The sequence below is a fragment of the Frieseomelitta varia genome, unplaced genomic scaffold, assembly GCF_011392965.1.
Source record: "Frieseomelitta varia isolate USP_RPSP 00005682 unplaced genomic scaffold, Fvar_1.2 scaffold_150, whole genome shotgun sequence".
Taxonomy (NCBI): Eukaryota; Metazoa; Arthropoda; class Insecta; order Hymenoptera; family Apidae; genus Frieseomelitta; species Frieseomelitta varia.
The window spans coordinates 184,182-199,059 of NW_025109195.1; the positions used below are offsets into that span (position 1 = coordinate 184,182).

Below are 14,878 nucleotides of genomic sequence, written 5' to 3' on the forward strand. Positions count from 1 at the left end.
AAAAATGTATTGAACACGAAAGACTCCCGTTTACACTTTTGTACGTAGTAACTGTAAAAACGTTTACAACGGGTTATGCTCGAGTAACGAATCTTCTCATAAACATGTAACAATAAAAAAATTTTGTTGATCGTTTTATTTCTGTCGTAAACTTTATTTCAAGCACAAGCTCGCTCTTGAGATCTTTTATTTCAGCAGTTATTTCTCTTCGTAGGGATTTTACAATCGTTCCCCACTATTCCAAAAATAAAATATTATATATAGAAGTAAATTAAAATTATTATATATAGAAGTAAATTATTAATAAATAAGAATAAAAGTAAATAATTACAAAAATGTAATTAACTATTCAAGGTTAATTTCATTTTAATCTTTTGGAAATTTTAACAAACTTTTTTACGTACACTAAATATTGAGTTTGTTATAATTTTATGATAATAAACTTAAAGATTGTAAACTCTATTTTCAAAATGTCGTTTATTGACTTTATTTGATTTTAAAATGAATTTTATATCACGTAATGGAGTAAGTCAAGATACTTTTTCTTCGAAAAAGCTATAAATCGTCGTAATAGTACGTGAAAACATGGAAAAATTTTGTTTAGTGCTGAATTTACAATAGACTTGAAAAGCCTTCCCTGTATGATTTTTTTCATCGTTTTCCTAGGTATCTTATTAAATATTAGACGGAAAGAAACATTAAAAAAATCCTCATATTTAAGAAATTCAAAATCTAATACCAAACTGGAAAAAATCGTACAGGTTTTGAGAGATCGTTTTAAAGGAGAAGCTCCAATTTATAAATCCATTATAGACTCAATCAAAGATCATCAAAAAAATTTTTCAACGTTTCTACATACCATAACAATTTACAGCATTTTCAAGAAGAAAAGCATCTTGATTTTGACATCTGTTACATAATGAAAAAATAGTTGCAAGCTATAAAATGAGCTCGAGGTTAATATTGAGCGATTTTTTTTTTTTTTAATTGTGACAATTTCAGTATTATGTTATAAATGAATGTTAATGAGAGTGTGCGTTTTGGAGACTTCCAACATTTTTTTTTTTTTGGTTTTTGATCGATTTGGATTTTAAAACAGCTGAGAAACTATTATTTGAACATTTTAAATATATGCTTTAGATATATTTAGAGTTTTTGTGCATAATATATTCTATCTTTGTTCACATTATTTGTACTCTGCAGATTTTTTTTCAATTTTTATGAAATATTACAACTATTTTGTTCTTTCGAACTTTCATGAATATACAAAAATTATTTACATACAGTATATATAACCGAGTTTTTGCGATACAAGATTGAAAGTTCGAATATTAACAGGAATCGTTGTAGATGTAAATTAAATTAATGAAATTAATGTACTGCCGCCATTCAAGAGCTGTAAAAATTACTATTAAATCTATCTGCTACTAACAAGGGAACATAACGAAGTCTGAATCGTTGATTTTATTGAAAATTTGTATGAATGTAGTTTTCAAAAAAATATTCGACGTATTTCTTTTTATTGGCAATGGTCGATGTTGAAGGAGTGAAAACCATCCTCAAAGTTGGGGTTGCGAAACATTTTGTCGAATATCTCAAAAGTTATTAAAGATAGCATTTTTCGTATAAATTGGTGAAATTAGTGTCTTTTAACGACGAATTTAATGCTGTATACCGTTTTGCAGAGAAACCTTTTGTTCAAACAATAGATTTAAAAAACCTTATTTTTGATAAGTTTTTCCAAGTAAGTGTTGACAAATTTTCTTGAATATTTGTTTCTGAATACTATATATTTATACTGTACAAATTACGAATAAAATCTTGATTTTTGCATTATAAGAAAATTCATTATTTTCAAATCTTTCTCAGGACGTGCTAAACGAGGCGTATACTAAAATTGTTCTCTGTTCGTAAATATGTTTTAAAATGTTAAATATCTTAGTTAATTTTAAAATGTTAATATATTTTAGTTCTGAAAAAAGCTGATTCTGTTGTTCAGTACTTACTGCTTTTTTTTAAATAGATGCTGCTTCTTCAAGACATTTATGTATCATTCTTAATATAATTCCAATGAATAATATAATATGATGGTATAATTTTAATATAATTATTAATATAAAATATTCTATTTTATCATTGATTATTAATATAATTAATGATATAATAATATAATTTCTATGAAAATGAATAATATAATATAATAGTATAATTTTAATATAATTATTAATATGATACATCTTATTTTATCATTAATGATTAATATAATTAATGATGTAATAATGTAATTTCTATGAAAATGAATAATATAATATAATAGTATAATTTTAATATAATTATTAATATGATACATCTTATTTTATCATTAATGATTAATATAATTAATGATGTAATAATGTAATTTCTATGAAAATGAATAATATAATATAATAGTATAATTTTAATATAATTATTAATATGATACATCTTATTTTATCATTAAGGACTTATATAACCAATGATATAATAATATAATTTCTATGAAAATTATCGAAAAGTCTGAATCCAAATCGACGTTAATAGTCATTCTTGAAAATGGTTAACTCCAATTGAGCCAAAACCACGCCGGAAGAACTCTGTTCAAAGGCCATCCTAATGGATCTATCCGTTTGTGGTGTTTCAGCCTTTCATGGTGCCCATGAGGGTACTGATGTTGTTAGGAGGTGGATTGCTGGCAGTATTTGGAAGCGAGGCGATCGAGCTGGGAGGTGCTGGACCTTTGGCAGTAGTTGCTGCGTCCTTCGTCAGCTGTTACTTCTGGCAGAAACAGGGCTGGGAGATCGATGACGTAAGTAAATTTACATATTCAGAACTTGCTGGAAGTTCAGCAAGTATCGTTCGATCTCGAGTCGTGTTGTTTCGTTTAAATGTACGAGGTGTGGAAAATAATCGGATTTCTTCTGTTAAAAAATGTCGTTTAACGACGTACATCGAAGAGTAAAATTTTTGTCGAAACAAAAAAAAAAAATATATATATATATATATACATAAATCACATGAGCTTTCATTCATGTACTTTGCGGAAAATCACTTTTATGCGAATCTCTAAAAATATGCAAAATTCTGTATTTGTATAATTTTTGACAAAAATTGTAAATTTGATCGTTTTGATCACTTTGATAGCTATGGTGGCCTTAGTATTTATTTTGCCGCGAAAGACAAATTATTTTATTTGAAAGATAATTTCTGCAGTCAGAATTTCTAATTTTGTAAAATCAAAACTTTGTACGTTACCGTTTCAAGTTACTATTAATTTTCTCATTGGTTTTGTAAATTTTCCGGCAAACCTACACGAACGCGTAACGCTAATTAAAGGGCCGGTGGACGTATGAAAATGTATTAAACAGTTTAACTTCAGTTTCAGAATTTACATTCAAAGCCATCATAAACAAAAAACAGCCCCAGTTTACGCGTGCTATTTGCAGTTTAATCGACTGGTAACGAAACTAGCAAACTCAAAACACCGCCATTCGACTTTATTAATTTTATAGATAGATGTGTCTCTCTCTTTCTTTAAATAAATCTGAAGCATCGAACGAAAATGCTTCGGTACAGCCTCCGACGAGTAACTACGATGTAAAATTATTAATCCTTGTTAGTCCTTCCTCGGTGCCAGAGATTTGTCATTTTTTTCACCAGAACTTTGATTATCCGAACTAATTGGGGGACAAATCCTTTCGGATGAGCGGTTTTTCGGATAATCGGTAGCGATGGGATCGAGTTCAGCATATACTCGCGAAACTAAGTTGGATGCAACACAAAACGTTTGCCTTCTAAAATTCCATTGCTACTCATCGAGGATGTGATGTTCAATCGTACGTACTTGTACATACAGTCGCTCAGATTATACACGCTTGGTTTCCAACCTTGGAACACTCGGTACTTGCACTTGTCAATCATTTTGTCATTCGCGTGAATCGAATCTTTTAAAAGTAGTATCGAACCACGAAAGCTCGCCAGAGTGTGTTACTCGGCTTATCAAAATTATTAAAACTAAGAAAGCCGACAAACTTTACGTGAGCTTGATTTCAGTCTCTTCTTGGAAAACGAGTCATACTATTGAACAGAATGAATAATTCTCTGCGGATGAAACCGGGGATTGAAATGTCGCAAATTTAATTTAATAATTTTCTTTCACTTACAATCAATGTATTGAGACATATTGTACCTTTTGATGTAGATATAATTAGGTTCGAGTATGTTAAAGTACTTGCTTATAATTGATTCAGACAGGAAATTTCGATCATCTCGAAATTGTAAAAGCTTCGAATCACTATCTGTAATTCACGATTCAAATAAATTTCGTTGTTCGGAACACGTCTGGAGATTTTCTCTGAAAAATTTCTCTGAAATGAATGCAACATACATTTTAAACGTCTCTAAATAATAATATTTGAATAATTTCACACAATATTATCAATATTTTCATTGAAATATGTGCGTAAATATTCTGAGTAAATAGAATTTTGGAAAAACTTTGAAGTCGGAATACTGTATCGATACATTTTTTCTTTTTTTCTTTCAATTTTCCCTGACGTAGCTTTCAAATACACGAAATCTTTTATGCCAAGGGAATGTAAACGTGAACGTAATAAAATCAATAGATCATCCCCGTTTTATAATATTCTTGGCAAGCGCTGGCTGATCAGTTGGATCTGAAAATCGGCGTGTTAGTCGTTCGAGAGAGGCGCGCGTAAGAGGTGAAATCGGGGAACGATTGGAGAAGTTGGAAAACCGACGTTCACGTGACACGGCGGCAGTAAATTTGTGGCGTTCGTGAAATATTCAAGCCGACACGGCCCGTTCGTTTCGAACGTTGGGATTCCCGGACACGTAGACGATCGGTATGTCGCGTTCGCGAGCTGGCACGTACTCTTTCGTGACGCGACTGTGGCCAGATATTGCCACCGCATTATGACCGATATTTCTCGCAACTCGTGGCGAACGATTATCGCGGCGTGTGAAAATTCTCGCGACATTTTGTAAAAAAAGAATCAACTTTCTCAACTTTTTTTTAGATTCTTTTTTTTCAATCTAAATGTCCATCAATCTCGAAAATGATAATTCTGGTTGAGAGAAAAGGAAAATGCATAAAGACATTTTAAAAAGTGTCGATTTTTATCGAATAATTTGGTCTTCATTTTTTTAAATGTCCTGACAAAATGAAAAAAATATTCTTTCTTAATGAGAAATTATATTTTATTTATATTATGTTATATTTTAAATTTAGAAATTATATACCTTCCATTAACAATTATTATTCGTAGCATATTAAAAAAAAAAAAAAAATACCGAACGGAATGAAGAAAATTGGAAAAATCTTTTAGATTTGACAAGCGATATCTTTCATGTTCTAGAAAGTCCCATTTTCCAACAAGTAGAAATAATTTTTGAGTGAATCTTCCGCCATATGACAAGAATTTTTCAAAATTTTACTGTTTGAAATCATCTGCAAGTCGTCGCATTATTTTATCCACGTTTATGCATTCTATTCATCGATGCTGCTTGAAATTGAATAATTCTACAGAGTGGTTCACTCACGTGAGGTCACCTAAATATCTTTCCGAATATTTCTCGCCCAATAAGTAAATAATAAAAATATTTCTCTTCCAAGGTTTCTTTTTTTAGAAGCTTTCAGAAGCTTTCAAAATTTTCTCCTTTCTGTACATCGTGACAATAAAAACAAAGTCCATCTGAACTATTCAATCCTTTTTCGTCTGTGAATATATATCCTCACTCAAAAATCTTGGTAAATATAGTATAATAAATGCAAATTATATACAACAAATACAATGCAAAAATCTAAATTATATACACATTTACAATAATACAATAATATAAATTATAACATTACAATAAACACAATATGTGCAATAAATATAAAACACACTTTATGTAACAAAGACTCTGTTAATATTACATTATATACTGTGTTATTATATACTATGTTATTATATTACAATACCTATGTATACAACAAAATTAAATTAAATACAATAAATACAAAATTCATTTCATACAATAACACTCTGATAATATATTAATATATGTGTTATTGTATAATAATACAATATATTATTATTATAATATATCTTTCGCGAAAGTTGGAGTGAATGCTACTACCAGTCGAAATTTAATTCGAGATCAAATTAACACATGCAACATATATTTTATCTTTTATTTCTTAGCAAATACACGCATCTTTTGTTTAAAACTTCATTTTCAAGAAAGTAGATTTTGAACGTGTTTCGTTATAAATTGCCTTGATACATTTTATGCATTTCGAAATACATAAGCAAAGAAATTTTTATTTACTCTCGTGCGTAGAATGACTTTGATTATTCTGTCCTGAATCAAAAATTCAAATATACATGATAAATCTTCAAACTCAGTTTTCTCGAAAACTAAGCCTCGAACAAAAAAGTTTCATTCCACATTTTTTTCTGATTTCTTTCACCTTTTTTTTTTACATAATTTACATTCATCCTCGAGAGCACAATAATTTTACATCTTAAAAATAATTGTTAATTTGACTGACGCACGTTAATAATAAAATTTTGTAATTTATAACTAAAAATATATTTATTTTTATTGAATTTAATCCAACAATATTTTATTCTAATATAATTTCATTTTTCAATCTTATTTCAATTTAAAAATAAATATATTCTAAGAAATATTATATTTTAATCTTATAAATAATAATATAATTCTAAAAATTAATATTTTTATAATAATTTAAAATAATTATACATCGTTGAAATCGCAATTGAATATTTTTATTAATTTATAAACTATTTAAATAAATTATTAAATTAGAAAGAAATTAATTTACAGGAAATAAATGTATTAATAATCTTAAAAAATTTATTTATTTACAATTATAAATTTTAAAATTTATAAAAAATTTTTCATGTTTAATAAATCTAAATAAATAAAAGATAATAAACAATAAATTATTAAAGTAATAAATAAATATTTAAATCAAAAAATTAAACTTATTAGTGTAATTTCTCTAATTAAATTTAAAGGAAGAGCTGAACCCACATTACATAAACATATTATAAATCATATTATTATTATTAATGAAGGTATGAAATTAATATTATTATTAATGAAGGTATGAAATTAGTATTATTATTAATGAAGATATGAAATTAGTATTATTATCAATGAAGGTATGAAATTAATATTATTATTAATGAAGGCATGAAATTTATTATTCCTTTATTAATTTAAATTCCTATATTAATCCTATGTTAATAAAAATTAATCGACTATTAGTTTGAATATAAACTCAATTGATTGACGCACGTGTGAAAATCTTGATCTTGAAATGACGCGAAACATGAATGTGTATCTTGTCCTGTTGTATAACAAACGCTTCATTATACGTATTTAGTATTAATTGGCGATCACGAAAAGCTTTTGTTCCATCTGCTCAGTTATTAAGGTCGTATTGTTCCCATGTTAGTCAGTTCCTACGCTTTGTTCGTTTCCACGTGATTAACGATCGAACAAAAGATTCTACTCTGCGGGTTATCAATTAAGCTAAACTGCATTCGCCCTGGGCAATGCATTTTGTTTGTTCGGCTAACCATCTCTGTCTCGAATCGAGTGAAATTTGAAATATTCGTAGAAAAATTCATAGAATTCAGCCCCGTTTCTTTTTCTCTTTTTTTTTAAATTTTAAAAATGGCGTAGGAACACTTTGCTTTTAAATCAAGATATTTTAGGTGTTTATTTATACTTGTCATCTCGGATACTTACATCTCCCTCAATAAAAATAATTTCGCACAGACGTTAACTAATCATTTTTCGTTACTATTTCGTGCCACTTTTGAAATAAAATTACTGATTTGCGCCAATTTTGTTGTAAATTTTTATCAACAAAATCTCAGCGGTTTTCAACAATGATGGCAAATAATTTTAAAATGAAAAAATTACATGGAATTTGTTTTTTTTTTTTCTTTCTTTAAGTATTACGTGTTACTTTTAAAATAAACGACTAAATTGTCACATCTAATTGATTGGTGATGAATTGAAGAATATTTCACTTTAGAATATAAAAGTAAAAATAATATATTGAAGTAAGTAAAAAGCAATTGTGTCTTCAGTTATTACAAAATATTGTAATAATGCGGCATAAAAAACTGCAGAGACGACGGATTCATTCGTTTCTATTATAAATTACAAGTATCTGTAGTATGATACAATTCTTGCAACTGAGTTGAAACAGGGGAACTTCATAGAATCAAAATCACAGAATATTTTCACAACATGTGACAATTGAATTACAATTAAAAGTTAAAAACTTGAAAGAAAACAGGGATCAGAATTGTATTTTCAGACAAAGTTGAAACTAAAGTTATTGCTTGGAGCAATGCATCTTATTGCTAAAATGAAATAATGACAAAATTCATAATTGTAAGCTTCAATGTCAATTACAATTAAAAGTTAAACTTAAAACCTTGAAAGAAAACAGGGATCAAAATTGAATTTTCAGACAAAGTTGAAACTAAAGTTACTGCTTGGAGCAATGCATCTTATTGCTAAAATGAAATAATGACAAAATTCATAATCGTAAGCTTTAATTACAATTAAAAATTAAAAACTTGAAAGAAAACAAGGATCAAAATTGTATTTTCAGACAAAGTTGAAACTAAAGTTATTACTTGGAGCAATGCATCTTATTGCTAAGATGAAATAATGACAAAATTCATAGTCATAAGTTTCAATGTTTATCAACTTTACATTTGAAAATAATAGTGATCAAATTCGATACATCTTTGATTGTTCTAAATAATTTTATAGTTGTTACAATTAAAATTTTTGGTCGATTATTGTTGATAATTTTGTTGTCTGTGTTTTTATTTTTCACACGAATGGTATGTGAAATTATCTGTTTTTCTCAATGTAGCTCTGGAATAAATATAATCAACGTTCACGAACAACTCTTACTTTGTTCGATTGATGTTTCAAATTCTATAAAAATATACTCGAATTCCAATGCATTTCGTTCATTTTGGTAAATAATCTAGCTTTCTCTAATAAAACGATCAACGAACTTGGCGAGCTTCAATCTTCAAGTCGACGTCTAGTAAATATTTTTAGCGGAATTCTGAATGATTTTATTCAGTGATTCCTGTCAATACTCAAACACTAAATAAATATTGAAACTGTCTTAATTTTGTAAAAAGGAATTGTACAATGATGAACCTGGCTTCATTTTAAGAAACTTCTGTTCTCAAAATGTTTTTGTATACTTACTTTTGTATATTTTAAAACGTTTCTGTATCACGAAGTGAAGATACCTTCCTCTTCAAAAATGCTATAAATTATCGTAGTATGTAAAAAATGTCAATTTCAAGACCGAGCTTACGACAGATTTGAAGATTAAAACCTTCCCTATACAACAAAGACTTGACGTATGATTTTTTTCCCCACCATTTTGTTGAACTTTAAGCATTCAGCTGAAGTGATGAGAATTTAAAAACCGTTGTATTTGTTTCTGCCTAATATTCAGCAAAGAAGAAATTGTGTAACAAATTTTTCAGAGTTTAATCTTCAAATTCATTGTAATGAAAAAAATGTTCCATGTTTTTACGTATTACGATGATCTATATCATTCACGAGAAGAACCTTGGGATAAAATGAACGATGTATTTTGAAAATAGAGGTTTCGAGCTTTAAAATGAGCCCAAGTTTGTTACTGTTCATTAGATTTAGGATAATGTATTTGCTGTTCGTTAAATTTAGAATAATTTGTATCTAAAAATTTAATGTTGTATATTGTAGGTAATAAATTTATAAATAATATCATAAATAATATCAGTTCGTATTTTATATAATAAAATATTTTATTGCAATAAATCGAATATCGTAGTGTTTATTATTTGCTATTCGTTAAATTTAGGATAATTTGGTCGTTTCTATCATCAAAAATTTAACGTTGTATATTGTAAGTAACAAATTTATAAATATATTAGTTTGTGTTTACAAAAATATTTTATTGCAATAAATCGAATATCGTAGTGTTTATTATTTGCTATTCGTTAAATTTAGGATAATTTGGTCGTTTCTATCATCAAAAATTTAACGTTGTATATTCTAAGTAACAAATTTATAAATATATTAATTTGTGTTTACAAAAATATTTTATTGCAATAAATCGAATATCGTAGTGTTTATTATTTGCTGTTCGTTAAATTTAGGGTAATTTGGTCGTTTCTATCATCAAAAATTTAACGTTGTATATTCTAAGTAACAAATTTATAAATATATTAATTTGTGTTTACAAAAATATTTTATTGCAATAAATCGAATATCGTAGTGTTTATTATTTGCTGTTCGTTAAATTTAGGGTAATTTGGTCGTTTCTATCATCAAAAATTTAACGTTGTATATTCTAAGTAACAAATTTATAAATATATTAATTTGTGTTTACAAAAATATTTTATTGCAATAAATCGAATATCGTAGTGTTTATTATTTGCTGTTCGTTAAATTTAGGGTAATTTGGTCGTTTCTATCATCAAAAATTTAACGTTGTATATTATAATAATAAATTTATAGTAACAAATTTATAAATATATTAGTTTGTGTTTACAAAAATATTTTATTGCAATAAATCGAATATTGTGGTATTTATTATTTGCTATTCATTAAATTTAGGATAATTTGATTGTTTGCATCTAAAAATTTAATGTTCCATATTGTAGGTAATAAATTTATAAATATATCAATTTCTTTTTACAAAATCCAAATAATTTCGACTGTGGTAATTTCAATGGTCTTATAAAGTGGTATTATATTTTATATATAAAATATATATATATTGTATATATAAATATTTTTTAAAATTATATATATTATATATATATATAAAATTTTCAATGTGGTATTATAAAGTGATACTAGAAAAACGAGATTACTGTACTTGCTTTAAACATTATAAAACGACAGTATCCACCGTTGTATTTTTAATAAAGCCATTGCATCGCAACTCGAAGGTGCAAGAAAGTGCAGAAAGTACGTCATCAATTATTGCTGACCCCCATAGCGCTAAAGAAAAGTTCATTGATGATCAGCAGCGACCCCATAATCCCGAACGAGTTAACGATTTTCCTCAGTTTGTCCATAAATCCTTCGATTCGAAGGATTCAGCACGTAGCCTGTGTTGCGATTGCAATACCATTCTGGTTCACGCGCAAGTTATGTCTCCGCATCCTGTCGACGTTGATCTTCTGATTCGCGAAATTGATCATCGCCATGACGCGCGATTGCAACTTGACAAATATATGTATGTCGTCTGTGTTTCTCGTTACGGACTCTCGCGTTTTTCCTGTACAAACAACTATCGTTCTTTCACCCAGTTTGCTCGATTCCATCGGCATTGCGTGATAATTTTGGAAAGCACGTGCACTTGAGTCTTTGCTGAAGATCATTGCTGACATTTCAAATGTTACAACGTGACAGAAAAAGAAAATTATTAATATAAATAATACCCCAATTTTACAGGGTATCCATAAAGTCTCTTTACAATTTCAAAAATTTATTACAAAGGCAAATGAAAAGACAGATAAGTGAAAATTATTACAAAATGAGACGCATATATTTCAGATTTTTTGGCTCATTTAATATACCTCTATATGGGCACCACTAGTTGCACGAAGCACATCAACACTGTACTCGATTTCTTAAACGATCGATGTTTTCTTCAGATGTTCTTGGTCGTTCACTCCTCCCTTTATCGAACATTGTCCCTCAATAAATTTCTCGTGCCACGCAAGAATTGATACACGTGACGGTGGATCTCTTTTATACTTAGTTCTGAAGTTTCGCCGAGTCTGCAGATCCGATTTGGTTTCAATAAACCATGATACACACTGTGCCTTATCTTGAGTAGTAGCCATTTTGTAAGGGATTCATTTAACAGTATCTTATTCACTAGCAGGGTACCTAAAGTGCAATGTAATAAAAACTTTGATAACCTCTGAGTACATAGAACAAATCTGATGAAGATATCTCATCAATTGCCTTCGTAAGAAATTTTTGAAATTGTAAAGAGACTTTATGGACACCCACGTGGAGTTATGTTAAAAACATCATCTATCGAACAAAGATATGGAACATCACTAGTCTGAAGCAATCTAATGGCAAACTGATGCCATTGCCATCATTGATGAGGGTATGCTACAGCGAACATGGCAAGAAATCGAGTACCGTCTCGATGTGCTTCGTTCAACTAATGGTGTCCATATAAAAGTGTATTAAATAAGGCAAAGAAAACTTAAGGGGTTGTTCTAGTGTGAATTTTTGAAAAAAGTCGATTTTTTTTCTTTTTAGCAGAAATTTTCTTTCTTCTTAAATCTCTGTAACCTTACATATGAACTCCTAAAATTAACGAAGTTATGATTGTTTGAAGGACGCGACGACCGGCATCATTGTTATCGCAATACTAAACTTTAAAGGCATTTTTCTGGAAACTATGTTTTTTAGAACGGTGTCCATAATATCTCAAAATTTACTCGACCAATTGACTCAAAATTTTAAGTACGCATTTAGTACATGTGTGACTATAGCCCCTACCAGAATCAACCAAAAATTTTTATTTTTTATATTTTTTTAGGCTTCCGAAGTTCAACAAAAACATGCAAGAATCGATAATCGAACTTCAAAGTATCGCCACTTTTTAAATTACCGACTTTTTTCTTTTGTTTTGGTCTAACCAAACTCATGCTAATTAAGGGACATTCACGTTTTTTTATTTCCCAACAACAAGCAGAATGGCCGGAATCATGGACACCGTGAGACGACCTTTTTTAAAAGCAACTATGTTTAAAATTATGCAGTGCCACTAATTTTAACTGTTTTTGTCCCAAAAATTTTGAAACGTCGTTGAAATACGTACAAATAAACCTTGTCAATTTGACCGCGAAAGGTATAATAGCTTCTTTGCAAAAAATTTCCTAACAAAATTAAAAAAACACGCACTTCACACTAGAATACCCCCTTAAATATACACGTCTTATTTTGTAATAATTATCTGTCTTTTCATTTGCCTTTCTAATAAATTTTTGAAATTGTAAAGGGATTTTATGGACATATAATGTGTATATTTATGTTATATTATTTATTATTATTTATATTTGTATATTTATGTTATATTATTTACCTGTATATTTATGTTATATTATTTATTATTATTTATGTTAATTGTTCGGTGACCTATGGATGTGTTCAAAGTGAATTTCATTGTAATTCACCTGTTTCGTGGTAAACGAAGCCAGGTTTCAGTCCTCGCTCGAAACTTCTTATTATTCATTCGTAGAAATAAATCTGGAAGAAGGATAACTTTGCAAAGAGATTCGATATTCGTCGTAATTAAATTACTAATGAGTAAAATTTCTTTGTGTTCATTTTGTTCCATCGGAATAATAGAACCAAACCTAATCTGTGGATAAAAATTTTCATTTTAATTTTACTTTGAATTTGATTAGATTTGGGTTCGTTCAATTGGGGATGGTGGGAGTATAAGGGCGCCGTGTTTTCGAATTTTTCACAAACATTTCGTTAATTGAAAACATTGTCAAAACATTGCGTAGTATCATAGGTAGTATTTTACACATGTAGTATCACAGGTTGTTATCTTTGTTAAATTATAATCTGTATTATAATTTTAATTGCATTTAATTATACCAAATGTGACTGTAATGTTTCGCTTCTTAACGTAGGAATGCTTGGAAAGAAAATATGAATGCAATTGTTAGAAACGCGACGTTTTCTTTTTGAAAAAGAGAGACTCGAGATTGGAGTCGATTAATTGTGTTGTTTAATACGAGTTTCATTGTCTTGTCCAATTATCTATTGTTTCATCACATTGTTACTAAATAAATATCATTCATATTTCACCTCTACGTATATAATATCAATCTTATTGCTGAAATGAATATTTTTTTCTCGTTCTATATTATTTAACAACGAACGTTCCAAGTTACATGCCATACAAAATGACAGAAAGCGATCGAAACAGGAAAGTATATTTGCTCGTTGGCGAATGAAATTTGAAAACGTGGCGGGAAAAGGGTATCTCGATAGACACACAGCTTCCGTTTCATCCTACGTTTCCCCATCGTACGTTTGTCGGGCGAGTTTTACGGATGCTGCGGGTGGAAATTGAAATCCATCGAGGTTTCCCACGTTACTCACCGGCGATACGCGAGCGATCCTCGAAACAGCGAATATCGCAGTTACATGCAGCATATATGTGTTACATAGTTTCGTGATCCGTTCTAACATTACCGATTCCCACCGTTCCGTGTCCAAATATGGAAATATTGTACATCGATGCGCAATTGCAAAGAGGGGGAGAGGGAGTGGTTCGCACGAGGGTGGAATTCGCACGACCAGCCCCGATATTTACAGTCGCTGTTTACGCGCAATCCAGCTTACGTAACAGTACACAGCATGTTGATTTATTTAATTTAATTCCGCGCGATCTCTGTATCACGAGAGCGACGTGATCCTTTATGCGACGACCCGGCAATCTCGATGGCGTTGCGCCGGATGTTTCGATCGTTATTAACCTCTTGCGTTGGAATGGCGTGTCACGCACGTCGAAAACTTTTTGTCTGAAAATTGCAATATTTTCTCAGTTTTAACTATATCGAAGTAAAACAAATAATAAATTTACTATTTCTCAATAATTTCTATCCAGTGATATCATACCGACGAGTTTAAAAAGAAAGCGACGAATTACTTTGTACGATTTGGTCACTCGTTATGGTCCGCAATCAGTTGTCAGCGCTAGTTGGTTGGTTAACCTCTTGCGATGGAATGA

At 29.3% G+C, this 14,878-nt stretch overlaps 1 protein-coding gene across 1 annotated transcript in view; it reads left to right on the forward strand.

Annotated features, from left to right (window-relative positions):
* The window catches only part of LOC122535116 (sodium/hydrogen exchanger 9B2-like), a 147,927-nt gene that overhangs the window by 112,099 nt on the left and 20,950 nt on the right, over positions 1-14,878 (forward strand). The window contains exon 4 of the mRNA XM_043666344.1: positions 2,660-2,824. Coding sequence (XP_043522279.1) covers positions 2,660-2,824 — 165 coding nt within the window. The remainder of the gene's footprint in view (positions 1-2,659; positions 2,825-14,878) is intronic.